Source organism: Sus scrofa, chromosome Y (assembly GCF_054392235.1).
Source record: "Sus scrofa isolate SSC_HxYL_T2T_F1_AM1 chromosome Y, Sscrofa_HxYL_maternal_Yorkshire_Landrace_v2.0, whole genome shotgun sequence".
Classification (NCBI taxonomy): Eukaryota; Metazoa; Chordata; class Mammalia; order Artiodactyla; family Suidae; genus Sus; species Sus scrofa.
In genome coordinates this window covers 3,766,262-3,783,792 of record NC_139402.1, presented here as the reverse complement: position 1 = coordinate 3,783,792, position 17,531 = coordinate 3,766,262, and the positions used below count along the sequence as shown (strand labels likewise).

Here is a 17,531-nt window from a genome sequence, read left to right as displayed (position 1 = left end):
ATGGAGAAGACAAAGCTAGGAAGTGAGCAGCATCCCTAGAGAGACCTCACCAGATTTCTACAGTTAAGAAGTAAACAGTTCTACTCGTTTCACTGCTACTATCCAGTCTGAAAAACCCATTTGGTTGTTTAAATTTATAATAGGACAAAGCCACTCACATTCCTATACCTATTATTCCAATGGCTCAGAACACACACAAATACACACCAGAAGGAGACCCCATCACCATTTTAAAATTTTAATTGCAATACATTTGCCGTCATCCAAACCCTAGAAGGCACAGACCCTAGAAGGCACAAGAGGTCGAGCGTCCACATTCAGCTGGTGAGTCATCGCCCTTACGCACGCATCCTCTTCCCAGAGAAGCTGGACGGGACTCCAATGTTCATTGCCTGGAATTCTCACACATCTGGATGCCAGACTCATACTTCTGTTTGTCATAGTCCAACACCGTGGCCCAGAGCGCACACGGGTCCTTCTCAGGAACAGACCGATGGGGTTCCTCTGAGGTTATTCTGGGGTTACCCCATCCAACCCACCCGAGGCTCTATCGCTATGGCTATTTCCGACTATCCCTGACGCATCATATGAGTGAAATCAGCCAGGACTACAGACCATTCACCAGCCATCGATAAAAAGAAACAATCCCTCCAGAGGTCTCACCTTGAACAAGCGACTGCGCCATCGAGCACCAAACCATCAAGAAGATTCCCTTACCCAGAGGGCAAGCCTCATCTGGGGGGTACATGATGGGGCCAGACGCCCTGCCCACAGCTGCCTCAACTTTCTTCCAACCCTATGCCCTCGCGACTTTCCACAGGACACACATGACAAATACACCATTCAAACATTACAAAAACTGCATTTCTTGGCGTTCCCTGGTGGCTCAGTGGGGTGGAGATCCAGCATGGTGACTGCTGTGGTGCAGGTTCAATCCCTGGCCAGGGATCTACGGCACGCTGCAGCTACAGCCAAAGAAAACTAGATTTCTTTCTCTTTAGTACAGCGGGTGACGTCCAGCTTTAATTACCCTTGTGACGGCCACCGAGGGTGACCGTTAGAGAGACCCCTACATACCGCTCTCATTCCCAGGACGAGGACCCTTCTGAAGGTGAGGCTTTCGGGTAGAATAAAGTGTCCAGTGTCACAAAACGGAGCATTGGCCCCGAAGAGCTGCGCTGGCGTGGCGTGGAGAGCACGATGCCGCCTCACGGTATTTCAAAGAGAGGTAGTGAGACCCAGCAGAGGGCAGGCCAGCGTCCTGGACACACCTGCCTCGAAACAGGCAGCCCCTCCAAGTCCAGGTACTGAGCGTGACCTGTCCCCGCCATCACACATCCCTCGGTGTTAACCCTTGGTTCTCCTAAACCAGTAGGTAAACCAGCGTCAGAGACGCTACCTCCCCCAGGCAGCTGCAATCTGCCTTCCAAACACCGCTGGCTCATCCACACGGGGCCTCTGTCAATGGCCCTTTGAAGTCCTGTGGGGTTTTGTGCAAGAGACACCACACCGTGCTGTTTCTCAGCCACGTTCTGCAAAGCCTAAACCAGAGTGACCCTCAAGACTGAACAGTGACTTTGTCTTAAAGGAAAGGGCTTGTCCTCCCGGAGGGATCCCAGGACACGCAGTCCCTATACCAGTGTCCTGAGCTTTAGGACAGAAGCTGTGCAGTGACATCTAACCCTACGTAGGATGGATACAGCAGCACGGGGCGGAGGCAGCATTTCTGAGCTGCTTCGAGCAAGATCAGAGAACCGTGTCCGGGGTCGACCAGAAGGTTATTCCTGCTCCCTTTGGCGGACACATCACGTCGGAAAGGAAACGTGACGTCCCGGGAGAGCCAGGGAGGCCCCGTGGGCGGGGCTTCGAGTGGCTTCTGGATGGACCGCGGGATGGACAGGCGGCCTCGCCATCCGCAGAGGCGCATCGCGGAAGAGCCTTCCCTGGGCGGGGCCTGGAGATGCTCGCGGGGCAGGGCCCCTCGGGTCACTGCAGGAAGCGGTCCAGCTTCTCCTGAATGCGGGCAAACGCGTCCCTCCCCAGGTAATCCATGCGCCCCTCCTCCCACTTTCTGCGCTCCTCCTCGGGACTCGGCGCCTTCACCTTCTCTTGGATGGACAGCGCGGAGACGGAGACGGCCAGGGCGACCTAAGGAACACAAGCCCACGGGAGACGGCTTCAGAAAAACTGTCCTCGGACCCTGAGCGATACGCCAGGCGTCCGCCCAGATTGGCATTCCGTTCCGCAGACTCACGGCTCAGGGGGGACCACGGCCCTGCTGACTACAGCAGACCTTCGATTTAGGAGAAAACACGCTGAATGAAATAGAACCTTCTCCGAGTTCCCGTCGTGGACCAGGGATTAACCCGACTAGGATCCATGAGGATGCGGGTTCGATCCCTGGCCTCACTCAGTGGGTGAAGGATCTGGCGTTGCCACGAACTGTGGTGTAGGTCGCAGACGTGGCTCGGATCCTGCGTGGCTGTGGCTGCGGTGTAGGCTGGCGGCTGGCGCTGCGATTCAACCCCTAGCCTGGGAACCTCCATATGCTGCAGGTGCAGTCCTAAAAAGACCAAAATAAGTAAGTAAATAAATAGAACCTTCTTACCAGACGATGCTTTTTTTGCCTCCTTTTCCAGAAATTTGATAAAAGATAACAGTACCTGTGTTCCCTTGTTCCTAGATTTTTTTTTTTTTTCGGCCGTGCCTGCCACTTGCAAAAGTTTCCGGGCCGGGGCTCAAACCCTCGCACAGAAGTGACTTAAGCCACAGTAGTGACAACACCAGATCCTTAACCATTAGGCCACCAGGAAACTCTGGACGGGAGTTTATCTTCATGAGCCAGGCTCCCACCAGGATTTCCTCCACACCAGCCCCTGGTCGAGTCCTCCGCCAGCTCTCCCAGGTGGGCACCTTGTCTCCATCTCACGGATGTCCAGAGGACAGGCGCTTACCCACGGTCCCAAGCTCACATCGCGGCTGGGCTGTCAATGGTAGGTCTGCCCAACAAGACTCCCACTCATCCCATGTCACCCCCGAGACACTCTGCACCTCCTCCGGGAGCCCACAACCACCATGCAGGGGCTGAACGCATGCAGGCGCTCCCATGCCACAGGCTGCACAGCGACGTTTCAGAAGAACCCCTCCACGAGCAGCGCTAGACCTAAGTTCACGATAGAGCATCTGGCATGTGCTATGCTGACCAGCAAGAGACAAAAAGCAAATTCGCAAATTCTGGTCAATGCATCATGCAAACTAACACCTGTTTATGTAGGAAGCCAGCGTCTACATATCTGTTCCTATAAACTGAGTATGTGTGTTTTCACCTCCTCAAACTCATAGGTTAAATTCCAGCCCCCAAGGGGATGGTGACAGGAGGTGGGGCCTTGGGGGGAGTGGGGTCTTGGGGAGGTGGGGCCTTGGGGGAGTGGGGTCTTGGGGAGGTGGGGCCTTGGGGAAGTGGGGTCTTGGGGAGGTGGGGCCTTGGGGGAGTGGGGTCTTGGGGAGGCAGTCATGAGGGTGGAGCCCCCAGGACGGGATCAGTGCCCTTAGAAAAGAGACACCTGGGAGCCTCCTCGCCCCTTCCATCCTGTGAGGACACAGTGAGAAGATGCTATCTAGGAACCAGGAAGCAGCCTCACTCTTGTTGTAGCAGCCTCCACAAACCAAGCCACAATGCAAAAACAAAAAAAAACAAACAAACCAAAAACTAATTTTTTCTTTTTATGGCCACATCTGTGGCACATAGAAGTTCCCAGGCCAGAGATCAAATCGAAGATGCACCTGCCAGCCTACACCGCAGCTCACGGCAACGCCGGATCCTTAACCCACTGAGCGAGGCCAGGGATGGAACCGGCATCCTCGTGGACACTACGTCCAATTCTTAACCCGCTGAGCCACAAAGGGAACTCCTTAATTTTCATCCTAAGCCCAGCACCCACCTCTAGAGATTTCTTGGCTATTACTTAAACATCAGAAGCTGTTATCAGACTGATGTTAGAGAGAAAAATTAGCAACTGCCTGCAGGAAACGTATCATCAGAGAGACTGAGGTTTAGCACCGTAATATCCGGAAGAGGAAGGGTCAGGAGGAAAGCATCCTTCTCTTCCTTCTTCAAGAAGACCCCGACGCATGCTCAATTTGGATGAAAATATTCACCCCCCAATGTCCCAGCTTTTAGGTTCTATTTTTTTTTTTTTTTTTTTTTTTTGGAGACAATTGATATTTGCTTCCATGCTGACTCTGCAGGAAAACACAGCACAGCCCCGTCACCTCAATTAACTTTGGCAGAACAGTGTTTAAAGAGAGGATGGCCCGTGATTATCAGAGCTGAGGACAGAGAGGAGCAGGGACCGGCCACCGCAGCAGGCACAAGCCAGGGCGAGGCTACATGGCTCTAAGCAACAGAAGCGGCCGCACGCGCATCTTAAATCAGGGATGCTGCGAAGCTTAGTGATGGCAGGTGCACGTTTAGAGGCGGCCCCCCGGATCGCGCACAGCATCCATCAGGGCAGCTGGACCAAGCAAATGGCTAGGACACCACCTCCAAAGCGTCCTGGAGTCTGGGGTCCCTGGTGACATCCACAGGGGGCACCGGGCTTGGTTCCAAGGATTCCTCTGAGGGGCCGCCTTCGGCCGTATCCGCTGGCTGCTGCAAACACAACCGTTTCCTGGTTAGTCGGCTGCGGGGCTTCAGAGCTCTGCAGCCTTAAGTGAAATGACAGCGAATGCCTTTTCCCGGGGAAATAAGATCCAACTGGTGGGTTGGGCTCAAGAACCCCCTGAGCCAAGACCACTGTGCACGTCCCGCCAGCCGCCCGCTGCTCCCTGCCTGGGAGGAGGTGCTGAGGGGTCCACACGCTGCATAAGGCTTCACGTTTCAGAGACGGATTCAACGTGCTGAAAGCCAGCATCTCTGGAAGCATTTGACTCAAACGGTCTTGCAGCGGGAGTTAAGAGTGGGTTCAACCTTCTGGGGGATGCACAGTCATGGAAGCCCGGATTCAGGAGGGCAAATTTAGAGGAAAAAGGCACAGTCAAAATCCCCAAATACTGATAAGAAACATGGGTTCAATGTTGCGCCGTGAATTTTTTTAAAAATTCAGGAAGACGTACATGCAGTATTGACACTGCATCTCTTTCCTGTCTGATTCTCTCTAAAGCAAGAAATAAGAGAATGACTGACTGACGGACACAAAGCCCAGTGATGGAGGAGGGAAAAGGCAGAGCAGGCAGCCAGGGCTCATAGCCCCCTGGAAACGACACCCACTCGCTGCCACACAAGGGGAAGAGCCATTCAGAAAGGTCACGGGACGGAGAAGCAATAGGCAAGAGGGGCCAGTGGGCACAGGTGCACAGAGACACCCAGGATGTGCCCAAGAGGTAGGAAGGAGTTATACCGAGCCGGTTGGGGTCTCTGTGAGGTCTGCAAACTGGGGGGAGGCTGGTGACACAGGGTCACCCAGCTCTCCAGCAGAAGCTTCCACTTCAGGCCAACCTAGCATCTAAAAAAAAGAGCAAATGTAAGTTAGGACAGAGCTTCAGGTCCATCATTAAAAATACCCTATGATAGCACGTATATCTGGACTCTAATACAGGGCACGAATGAACCTTTCCACAGAAAAGAAACTCCCGGACTGGGAGAACTGACCTGTGGTTGCCGCTGAGAGGAGGGGAGGGGGATGGACGGGGAATGTGGGGTTCACAGAGGCAAACTATTGCCTTTGGAGTGGATGGGCAACGAGATCCTGCTGGGTGGCACTGGGAACTCGGTCTAGTCACTGCTGATGGAGCCTGATCACGGGAGAAAAAAGAATGTACACACGTATGTGTCACTGGGTCACCACGCGGTACCGTAGAAAATCGAAAGAACACTGCAAACCAGCTATGACGGAAAAAAATAAAAGTCATTATAAAAAAATAAAAATTAAAAATACCCCCAGGTTTTTCTTCCTGCCTCCATGATGCAAGTACAGCTGGAGGAGGAGCAGGTCTGGGACTGGGAGCGCCCTGCTCGCCCACGCTGACATCTGCTTCTTGGCTCAGCCCCAAGGGGCCTGGCACCTGAGCAGGGCAGTGTGATGAATTCTCACCCACAGCACTGAGATGCGCTGTGAGTCACGCCACACCGGGCAGTGAGATGGGGACACTTTTCCTACCCTCTGTTCCCACAGGTTGGGTGAAAAGCAAGGTGCCCCCCATGTCCAACATCTTCCAAATTCCAGCTAGAATCCGCAAGAAAGTGGAACCCTACAGAAAGCCATTCCAGCAGCTGCTTTCTCAGCTCTCCCAAGGACCAGACCCAGCAAAGTCCATCCCAGAGGCATAGGTGACCACATCATGCATGACAGGCAATGGATGGCTTCCCCACGGGACCCTAATCCTCTCTCACGGAGCCACCTCGGAAAAATGCTACCCTGGAAGGTGAAAGAACAGAGCCATGGCAGGATCCTGGATCCCTGTGTGATGGTGTGGAGCCGAGTGTGTATTTGCCAACTCAGCTAAACGGGACACAGACAAGAAACAGACGTGTGTATCGGGGGGCACTTAGTGACAGCTGCGAGCCCACCCTGATGGATTCAGGGCTGGGAGGCCAGCCTGGGCCCCCAGGCTGGAGTCCATCCAAGTCCAAAGGCTCCAGGGGTGTAACTGAAAGGGTGTCAGCCAGCGTTGACAGTGAACTTGGTCACTCAGTTGACCATCCTCCCTGCAAACACTCAGCACAAATCGTGGAGGCTGGGCTGACCCCCAGTGCAGGGGCCAGATAGGCATCAGTGACTCTTTATCCTGGGCTTGCAGCGTCCAAAACCACCTCACACACACAGAGGTTTTGAGTGAGGGTGACAACGCATACACCCAGCTCTGGATTGCTGACCCCAGCTTTCCCGATTTGGAGAAGGTCCTATTAATCCCTGCATTAACGGAGGCAGCTGTGAGCGCATTCCTGGATATTTATGGAAAGCTGGGAAGATGGGCAGGGGTGTGGGCTATCCGCAGGCGCCCCACCCTCGTCGGCTACAGTCCAAGGACAGAGATCGACGTTCCGCAAATAACAGCCATGCGCTCACCATCCATGAGAGCCTTTGCCAAGGAAGACAAGAGAGGGTCAAGGGCAGGTGTAACAACTCGGATCGATCGTGTTGAGAGAGGGGAGCACTCCTGAATGAGTAACTTGGGAAATGAACCTTTTTTCCTCCCCTGTCCTTTTAGGGCTGCACCTGTGGCATATGGAAGTTCCTGGGCTAGGGGTCGAATCAGAGCTACTGCTGCCAGCCTATGTCACAGCTACCGCAATACAGGATCTGAGTCGTACCTGCAACCTACACCACAGTTTGTGGGGACGCCAGATTTTTAACCCATGGAGCAAGACCAGGGATCGAACCTGCATCCTCATGGATACCAGTCAGGTTCTTACCCTGCCGAGCTACAACAGGAACTCGTCCCATGAATGAAGTCTTGAAGATGAGCGGGAGATGGGGTGAGAAAGAGAACACGCTGAGCAAAACAGGACAGCATGTGCAAATGTCCTGAGGCAGAGGTAAAGGAGGGTGATAAGAAACGGAAGTAACTTTGCTGTAAAAACTGCACAAAACTTAACACCCCCCCCAAAAAAAGCCATTTTTGGTGAAATTCAGTTAAATTTTACTGTATAAGATAGTATGTTCATGAAGTTGCTTTTTTTTTTTTTAATGTTGATTTTTCTATTGAATCAGCTCGAAAGTGCAACGTAAAAGAAGGGCTCTTTACTATAAACAACATCCTGCCGTGTGCCGCCACAGGGACGCACCTAGAGATTCTCATACTAAGTGAAATCAGTCCGACAGAGAAAGACACAGACCCTCGGAGATCACTTCCAGGTGGCATCTAAACTGTGACACAAATGCACCTGTCTACAGAACAGAAACAGACTCACCGACACAGAGCCCAGACATGGGGCTGCCGAGGGGGAGGGCTGGACGGGGAGTTTGGGGTCCGTAGATGCCAACCCGGACACACAGAATGGATCAGCAACTGGGACCTCTTGGGAGAGACCAGGACGGAAGATAAACCACACAAGGGCACATGTGTGTATACGGCTGACGGGGTCACTTTGCTGTACAGGAGACGTGGACATAACGTGGCGAATCCACTGTACTTTTGAAAAATACATTTCAACCCCCCCTCCCCCAATACGGCTCGTTCTCCCCAGTCTTGATTATGGGTGTGAAATCCAAGCATAAAGCTCTAAGAATGCGGAGAGAAAGCAAAATGATCGTGTTATCCAAGAGACGAAAGACCAGGATAACAGCAGCTCCATTTCATTCCGTGTTCCAACCCGGTTCCTAACGTGCACTCCTCAACGTCCACGTCATGCCTTTTCCTTTGCACAGCAGCCTTGTGAGGGTGTGCTTCCTGCTCTGCCTGGGGAAGAGTTTCATTTGCAGACAGAGACACGGGTTAAGGATGCCAACGTCACACAGGAGAGACAGGGGATTTGAGCGTGCTCTGCTCTGATCACCCAGCCCTCTGCGAGCCCAAGAAACCTCCCATCATGAAGGCACCTTCAGCCCCTTTGCTCTACAAAACACTACCACAACGTTTAGGAGGCAAAAACAGTGTGAACGAGGTAAATGCACTATCACACCAACATGCACACGATCCAAATACATAATTTCCTTCTCCAGTCTGGGCTGGGGGGGCAGAATGTTCTAGATTTGAATGCAGACGCCCGCTTAAGAAAAAAAATGTACAAATAGCCAGATAAATCCCTTCCCCACTCTGAGACTCCATTTCTTTAATAACCCATGGCACAGACACCTGATTTCAGGGACAGAGAAAGCCAGGCGCCTGGCAAACAGTCAGTGCTGACACATCTGGGTCCCCCCCAAAAGATCAGGCGAGACGTGGCTCCCGGCCACCACCCCCAAGAAGGGAAATTTAGAACTAGCAATGAACACACACGCCACTGCCCCATGGACCGGCATCCTGGGAACGTACCACTGTCGGGGTGAAAGCAGAGAATACAAACGCGCACAGGTCTTCACGAACCAAAGAGGAAGAGGAGCTCCCGCTGTGGCTCAGCAGCTTAAGAACCTGACATTGTGGCCATGAGCATCCGGGTTCGATCCCTGGCCTCGCTCGGGGGGTGGGGGGGGTGAAGGATCCGGGGTTGCCGTGAGCTGTGATGTAGGTTGCAGACACGGCTTGGATCCTGCATCACTGTGGCTGTGGTGTAGACCGGCAGCTGCAGCCCCTTAGCTCGGGCCCTGCCATAGGCCGCAGGTGCGGCCCTAAAAAGAAAAAACGAAGAACAGAGACGTTCCTGCGTGGCTTGGCGGGTGAAGGATCTGGCGTGGTCCCTGCTGTGACTTGGGCCGCTGCTGTATTGAGGGTTCAATCCCCGGCCTGGGAACTGCCCCGTGCTGTGGGTGTGGCCAAAAATAAAGAACTAGCAAAAAATATCTCTCTTACACATGCACTTATATGGGAAATAAATGAGATATTATTCAGCTTCACTTCTGAAAATGGAGACTTCGTATCCACACTGCCTCCCAGGTCCAGACTCAGCTCCTGCACAGCTACAGGGAGTTATGAAAATATGTTTTTTTGGGCACTGGGTTCCCAATTCCCCAGGAAAGAATCGGGAGCATATCATTCAATGTATGGTGGTGATGCTGCCTAACTCGTGAATTCATACCTGGGCGCATAAAACAATGACACTACAAAGATCCCTGCCTCTTAAAAGGGCAGTGACGGCGTCTTTTTTTTTTTTTTTTCCCCATTTCTAGGGCCGTTCTTGCAGCATGTGGAGGTTCCCAGGCTAGGGGTTCAATCGGAGCTGTAGCCGCCAGCCTACACCACAGCCACAGCATCGCGGGATCCAAGCCACGTCTGCGACCTACAGCATAGCTCACGGCAACACCGGATCCTCAACCCACTGAGCAAGGCCAGGGATCAAACCCGCAACCTCACCCACTGAGCAAGGCCAGGGATCAAACCCGCAACCTCACCCACTGAGCGAGGCCAGGGATCGAACCCGCACCCTCATGGTTCCTAGTCGGAGTCGTGAACCACTGCGCCACGACGGACACTCTGACGTCATCATTTTTACAGACGCATTTCATCACCAAATATTCAATCGATGAGATGTTTCTTCTCTTTTAAAAAACTATATTGACGTAGAGTTAATTTACAATGTTGTGTTCCTGCAAAGTGACTCCGTCAAACTTATATACGTGTGTATATCCTTTCTCATGTTCTTCTTTTGTTTGTTTTGGCCACACCTGCCACATGTGGAAGTGCCCCGGCCAGGGATCGAACCCGCACCACAGCAGCGACCCAGGCTGTTTCCGTGATGCCAGGTACTTAACCCACTGTGCCACAGGGGAACTCCTCTTTTTCATACTCTTTTCCATGACGGTTTATTTCATCTGTGCTCTACCACAGGGCCTTGTTAATCCCTCCTATGTAATTCTTTGCCTCTGCTGATGGGGGTTTTTCAAAATGCTAATCTCTGCCAGGAACACCCTTCCTGGCACACGGAGAAATACTGTTTGACCCGCTATCTCTGCATCCTTTAGGCTGGTCCACTGGACCCATCAAAATAAGCATCGGAGCTGGAAAGGGTTTTCACGGAGGTCCTTCACGGAGTCTTACGTGTGGGTTAAACATTTCGTGTGAACGCTGACTTTTAAAAAATCCCGGCAGCAAGGATTTACTGACGAGCACAGGAGATGATATTCAGTATCTGGCAATAACCTATTTATGGACTATAATCTTAAAAAAAAACATAATAACTGCATCGCTCTGCTACACTCCTGAAACTAACGCAACAGTGTACATCAACTCTATTTAAAAAAAAAAAAAAAAAAAAGAAAAGAAAAAAGATCCTTGCAGGCTCAGGGCTCCTCCAGGCACCACAGGGACGAGGGGTCATTTAAGAGCTTAACTGACAGATTCTTTACATTCCTGGAAACTTAACTCTCAAAAGGCACTTCCTGGGGCCCAGAGCCGGCAGAGAGGCCCTCAGGGAACAGGAGGAGGAATAAAAAAGCTGGGCAAAGCTCGCCTTCTACCACCCCCGGCAGTCCAAACGTGGGTGGGTGGGGTTTTTTTATTTTTCCGTTTGTCTGGATGGTGCTTGGAAACGGCACCTCAAAAATGATTAATGCAGGGAGTTGCCTGGACCTCATGGATCCCACATTCAAGCAAGATGCAGCCTGCCTGCCATGGATAGATTTGCTAAACTTGAAACAGGCGTGGCTTATCATCCTGGAGAAACAGCTCCAGAGTTATTCCCAAAACACGGAAAAGGACAGTTTCTCTTCCCTCCAGCCCCCAGGTCCGTCCCCAGCCACAAATTCGTGTTAATTCTTGGGAGACCCATAGGAATTGGGAAAAACAGCTTTTGAACGTGAGAATGTACAATGACAACGCCTGAAACAGTCGTGTTCAAGGGGGTCTCACTGTAAAACACATTCCTGCCACCTCTTCTCCTGCGCCCAGAAAGCTTTGCCCCCCCTGCCCCTGACTTTTTAGGGCTGCACCCCTGGCATATGAAAGTTCCCAGGCTGGAGGCTGCAAAGCACAGCCACAGCTACGTGAGATCTGAGCCACATCTGTGACCGACACCAAAGCTCATGGCCACACCAGAGCCGTAACCCACGGAGTGAGGCCAGGGATCAAACCTGCATCCTCATGGATACTAGTCAGGTTTGTTTCCTCTGAGCCACAGCGGGAGCTCCAAGCTTTGCCTTTTGAACTTGAAAAACTGGGGACTCCCCAACACTCTGGAAGAGACTGAACCTCTGTTCTCCAGGTATGAGTTTTCCATGGCTGCTGTGTGACAGAGGGGACCATGAACTTGGTGGCTTAAAACGGTGCCGGCTGATGATGTCAGCTGTTCTGGAAGGCAGAGGGCCCCACTGGGTGGGTGTGGGCGGAGCTGACTTCCCACAGAAGCTTCCAGCACGGACCTGTTTCTTTGCCACCTCCAGCGAGAAGTGGTACCCAGCTCCCTCGGCACATGGCATCTTCATCTTCAAAGCCAGCAGCTCACCAGCCTCCCATCTCTGCCCCTCCCACCTCTGCGCCATCCCATCTCATCAGATTCCCCCTCCGTCCCCCTCTTACACAAACACGGGTGATGACCTTGGGGCCACTGGGAAAATCCAGGGCCACCTGCCCACATCGAGGATCTTAGCTCAATCATCCCTGCAAAGACCCCACTTCCACCTAAGGTAGCATGTCTAGCTTGCAGAGGTGAGGATGTGTCTGTGGATGGCTGTACCGCGCCAGGCAATTCTGCAATTCTCTAAATCCCCAGGGGCCCAGGGACATCCAGGGACTAACCCGTGTCTCCCGCTCCACCGGGCCATGCAAACCACACCCACTTACATCTTCCGCAGAAGGTGCTTCAGGCGAAGGAGGGGTCTCTGACGCCACCACGGTCCTCTCCGGCGGGTCCCGGGCAGGCCTGGGCTGGCTGGGCCCTTCTGCAGAATTTGCACCCGGCTCCCCGGTGCTGGGCACGGAACTTACACCCGGTCCCTCAGCAGTGGGCCCTGAACATGCACTGGGTGACCCAGCGCCCCTGAGGTGAGCCTGCAAAACAGGGGGGGCACGCTTAGCAACGTTTCTCGCAATCTTTGCAACTCACCACTGCCCTTGGGGCCCCAGGACCCATCCGATTTCAGTAAACAGAAGCGTGGGGAGGTCCTGTGGTGGCTCAGCGGGTTACGAACCCAACACAGAGTCCATGAGGATGCGAGGTCCATCCCTGGCCTCGCTCCGTGGGTTAAGGATGCGGCGTTGCCATAAGCTGCAGTGTGGGTTGCAGATGCAGCTCGGATCCGGTGTTGCCGGGGCTGTGGTACAGACCTGCAGCTGCAGCTCTTATTAGACCCCGAGCCTGGGAACTTCCATACGCCCCAAAAAGAAAAAAAACCCAGAAGCACGGCCAATGGATGCCATGTGCTCCTGTGATGCTGTGCCCCGAGAACCTGCAGGTGAGCCGTATGTGTTCTGGGCGGAGGCGAGGTCTCCCATGCCCTCTGGCTGACAGAGAGGCCCCCAGGTCCACAGGGCTCCTGGTGACAAGACAGCGTCCATTCGGATCCAACACTCAGAGGGTGACAGGTGGGAAAAGGCATGAACGCTTTAAGTGGGGACCACACAGCATCAGGGGGTCGAATCGGAGCTGCGGCTGAGGTCTACAGCACAGCCACAGCAACACTGGATCCTTAACCCACGGAGCGAGGCCAGGGATGGAACCCGCATCCTCACAGACACTATGTGAGGTTCTTAACCTGCTGAGCCGCTAGAGGAATGCCCGACCTCATTTTATCTCAAAAAAAAAGCCTCAGAACCACTGAGTCTTACTTTCTTTGCATAGAATCGCGGATGCAGCAGCCTGCTGGGCAGAAAAGCACCGCAACTTCTCATCGGGGACGAGATCGGCATAAATGCTTATTGGCTCGTGCACAGAAGCAGGAAACGGTGGCGTCTACTTGGAAAGCCCAGCTCCACCCAAACCCAAACCAGAGAAAACACCAAACTATCCATCGTTTCCAAGGTCCCCTGTGCCTTGACCGACCCTGGACTCCACTGCACCAGTAAAGGGTGCTAGTAAAAATCAACAAAGAAAGAAAGTTTCCTCGGACCTTATTTTAAAAGGTGTTTTGGAGTTCCCGTCGTGGCGCAGTGGTTAACGAATCCGACTAGGAACCATGAGGTTGTGGGTTCGATCCCTGCCCTTGCTCAGTGGGTCAAGGTTCCGGCATTGCCGTGAGCTGTGTTGTAGGTCGCAGACGCGGCTCGGATCCTGCGTTGCTGTGGCTCTGGCGTAGGCTGGCAGCTACAGCTCCGATTCAACCCCTAGCCCGGGAACCTCCATATGCCGCAGGAGCGGCCCAAGAAATGGCAAAAAGACAAAAAAAAAAAAAAAAGGTGTTTTGCCAGGCTCATGCCTCCTCGTTAAATCCACTGCATAAACGCTACTCTGGAGAGCAGGGAGGGCTTTTCGTTTTTTTTAATTGAAGTACAGTTGATTTATAATGTTGTTCTAATTTCTGCTATACAGCGAAATGATAGCTTTATATATATATTCTTTGATATGTGATATATTACATGCAATATTTATATGTAACATATCTATTTATATTTTATTTATATTTAATATATATTCTTTTTCATATTCTTTTCCATTGTGGTTTATCGCAGGAGATTGGATAGAGTTCCCTGTGCTATACAATAGGATTTTACTGTTTATCCATTCCTTTTTTTTTTTAATCTTTTTTTTTTTTTTTTTTTTTTTTGTCTTTTTGCCATTTCTTGGGCCGCTCCCACAGCATATGGAGGTTCCCAGGCTAGGGGTCGAATCGGAGCTATTGCTGCCAGCCTACACCAGAGTCACAGCAACGCAGGATCCGAGACGCGTCTGCAACCTACACCACAGCTCACGGCAATGCCGGATCCTTCACCCACTGAGCAAGGGCAGGGATTGAACGCACAACCTCATGGTTCCTAGTCGGATTCGTTAACCAATGCGCCACGACGGGAACTCCTTTTTTTGGTCTTTTTAGGGTCGCTCCCACAGCATGTGGAACTTCCCAGGCTCTAAGTCAAATCAAAGCTCTAGCCACTGGCCCACACTGCAGCCACAGCAACGCCAGATCCAAGCCGTGTCTGGGACCTACACCACAGCTCATGGCAATGCCTGATCCTTAACCCACTGAGTGAAGCCAGGGATTGAACCTGCACCCTCATGGATACCAGCCAGGTTCGTTACCGCTGAACCAGAATGGGAACGCCTACTGTTTATCCATTCTAAACGTCAGAGTTGGCATCTGCTAACCCCAAACTCCAGAAAAATCAGGAGGAGAGGGGAGGAATAAATTAAGAGTTTGGGATTAATATACATACACGACCAGACATAAAACAGAGAATCAACAAGGACCTACCTACCGTACAGCACAGAGAACCATACCCAGTATTTTGCCATAACCTATCAGGGAAGGAACCTGAACAAGAATATATAAATCTATGTGCATAATTGAATCGTTCTGCTGCACACCTGAAACTCACATGATACTGTACATCAACCACACGTCCATAAAAAATATATATATTTTTCATCTTTTGTCTTTTTAGGGCCACACTTATGGCATATGGAGGTCCCCAGGCTAGGGGTCTAATCGGAGCTACAGCTGCCGGCCTGCGCCACAGCCACAGCCACACCAGATCTGAGCCACGTCTGTGACCTAAACCATGGCTCACAGCAACGCCGGATCCTTAACCCATAGAGTGAGGCCAGGGATCAAACCCACAACCTCATGGTTCCTAGTCGGATTCGTTTCTGCTGCGCCACGACGGGAACCCCAAAAAATAAATTAAAAAAAAAAATCAAATGGGTGCCAATCAACACGTTACAAAATACCCTCTTCAGACACTGCCTCCCCCGACTGGTCCTTCAGGGGAGGACAGGAAAGTGGCAAATGTCGCCTCCAACCGCATTTCTCATCCATTCATCTTGAGCCACTTCATCTGCGAGTGGTTGCTGCCCTGATGCAGGGGCTCATTGAAACACCCGTGGAAGCACCCGTCCTGGAAACCACAGCGGCCGGTCCGCTCATGAACCATTCATGATGCTGCACCCAAAAAAGGAAAAGAACAAAACAGGTGCCTGCCTCTTGCAGCATCCTTCTGCGTGCATGCTGCCGACCCCTGAAGGACAGGAAGAAAAACCCATCCCACCTGCTCAGGGACCATGTATCCCCCTGGGGGCTTCCTTCTTGGACCGCGAGGGACACGCGTACTTACCGTGTGTCCTGGGGGGGTCTGCTCGCCCTCCTCCAGGACAGTTTCATAAAGAGGCAGGACGCCGCGGTGGAAGGTCTTCCACCAGAGGTTAAGGAAGGACGCCTGGTGCTGGCTGAGCGCCCCGGCGCCGTCCGTGCACACGGAGCCCGTCTCGGGATTGTAGGTGTAGTGCCAGGGCTTCCTGGACCCCAGGAAGTGGACAACCTTTGCCCTGGAGCCGAATCTGACAAGGAAACATAGAGCATAGGTCCCTCCTGTCCTGGGAAATAACTGTCATCGGGAGGTCCCGGCGTGGCGCAGCGGGTTACCAACCCGACAAGTATCACGAGGACGCGGGTTCGAGCCCCCGCCTCGCTCAGTGGGTTAAGGATCCTGGCGTGGCTGTGGCTGTGGCACAGGCCCTTGCCTGGGAACTTCCATATGCTGCACGTGGGGTCCTAAAAAGCCAAAAAAAAAAAAAAAAAAGAAAGAAAGAAAGAAAAGAAAAGAAAATGGAAGAAAATTATACTAATCTGTTAATCAATCAATGTCCCCAGTCTTTCACCTTCCATAGAATAAGAAACATAAATATAACTCCCCGGGAACATTTCCCAAAATAGGAAGAATACATCCAGGGTTTTGTAAAGATGGGCAGGTGGTCCCCTTGTGGCTCGGAGGGTTAAGAACCTGACGAGCATCCATGAGGTTGCAGGTTCAATCCCTGGCTTCGCTTAGTGGGTTAAGGATCTGGTGCTGCTCTGAGCCGTGGTGTAGGTCACCGATGCAGCTGGGATCTTGCATTGCTTGACAGTGGCTGTGGTGCAGGCCAGCAGCTGTAGCTCCAATTCAACCCCTAGCCTGGGAACCTCCATATGCCAGGCGCACAGCCCTAAAAAAGCAAAAATAAATAAATAAAATAAAATAAAATTTGTTATAAGAGTGACATCTTGACTGTTTCAATAGGGGACAGCTGGTTTCTCTTATCTGCACCTGCATTCAGCCCAATGCTTTATCACATCGTGGTATTTCCGCAAATTTATTTATGAGGAAATGGGAGTGAAAAAGGGAAAAATAACATCTCAGAATTATTATTACTTTTGGCATTTAGGGCCGAACCTTCAGCATATGGAAGTTCCCAGGCTAGGGCTTGAATCGGAGCTACAGGGCTGGTCTACACCATGGCCACAGCAACACAGGATCCAAGCCACGTCTGCGACCTACACCCCAGGCACAGAACGCCAGATCCTTAACTCGATGAGTGAGGCCAAGGATCAAACCCGCCTCCTCAGTAATATTAGTTGGGTTTGTTACCACTAAGCCGCCACGGGAACTCCCACAGAATTAATTTTTTTTTTAAGTCACTGACTTCACAAATCCTGGAAAGAGTGGCGGGGAACCCCTGGGGGTTCCCTGGGCAACACTTTGGGAACCACTCTCCTTAAGCCTTGCTGCCTTGACTACCTCTCACATAAACGGATAAATAAGCAGGTGCAGGGACGACCTGGGGATTTTTCCCTCCAAGATGCCAAAAGATGGCACGGATTCTGAGAGAGAGAACCCGTGACCGGCAGCGGCAGGCAGACAGATGGGGCTCCACGTAAAACTTACTGTCTGAAAGCGGGGCCGTACGTGTACGCCGTGTTGCTACTCAGGTTATAGATGAACGGCAGGTGCTTGTGGATGTCGGCCGTGGACCAGCTACTGAAGAAACTGTTCAACAAGCCTTGGTCTGCCCCTACGCAGTCAACAAACAG

General features: G+C 52.1%; 1 protein-coding gene across 24 annotated transcripts in view; it reads right to left on the bottom strand.

Annotated features, from left to right (window-relative positions):
- Positions 1-222: 222 nt before the first annotated feature.
- The window catches only part of GYG2 (glycogenin 2), a 36,165-nt gene continuing 18,856 nt past the window's right edge, over positions 223-17,531 (bottom strand). For 5 of the 24 annotated variants that reach the window (XM_021079763.2, XM_021079762.2, XM_021079760.2 and 2 more), the window contains exons 6-11: positions 17,386-17,512; positions 15,799-16,021; positions 12,376-12,582; positions 5,400-5,504; positions 4,544-4,651; positions 223-2,148 (exon numbers count right to left, since the gene is read on the bottom strand). In XM_021079763.2, the coding sequence (XP_020935422.2) occupies positions 1,987-2,148; positions 4,544-4,651; positions 5,400-5,504; positions 12,376-12,582; positions 15,799-16,021; positions 17,386-17,512 (932 nt within the window). In that variant the 3' untranslated portion in view covers positions 223-1,986. Of the gene's footprint in view, positions 2,149-4,543; positions 4,652-5,399; positions 5,505-5,650; positions 5,794-7,673; positions 9,050-11,732; positions 12,583-15,415; positions 15,627-15,798; positions 16,022-17,385; positions 17,513-17,531 lie in introns of those variants that run through there. The other 19 variants (XM_085009066.1, XM_085009063.1, XM_021079765.2 and 16 more) reach the window with 8 other exon arrangements.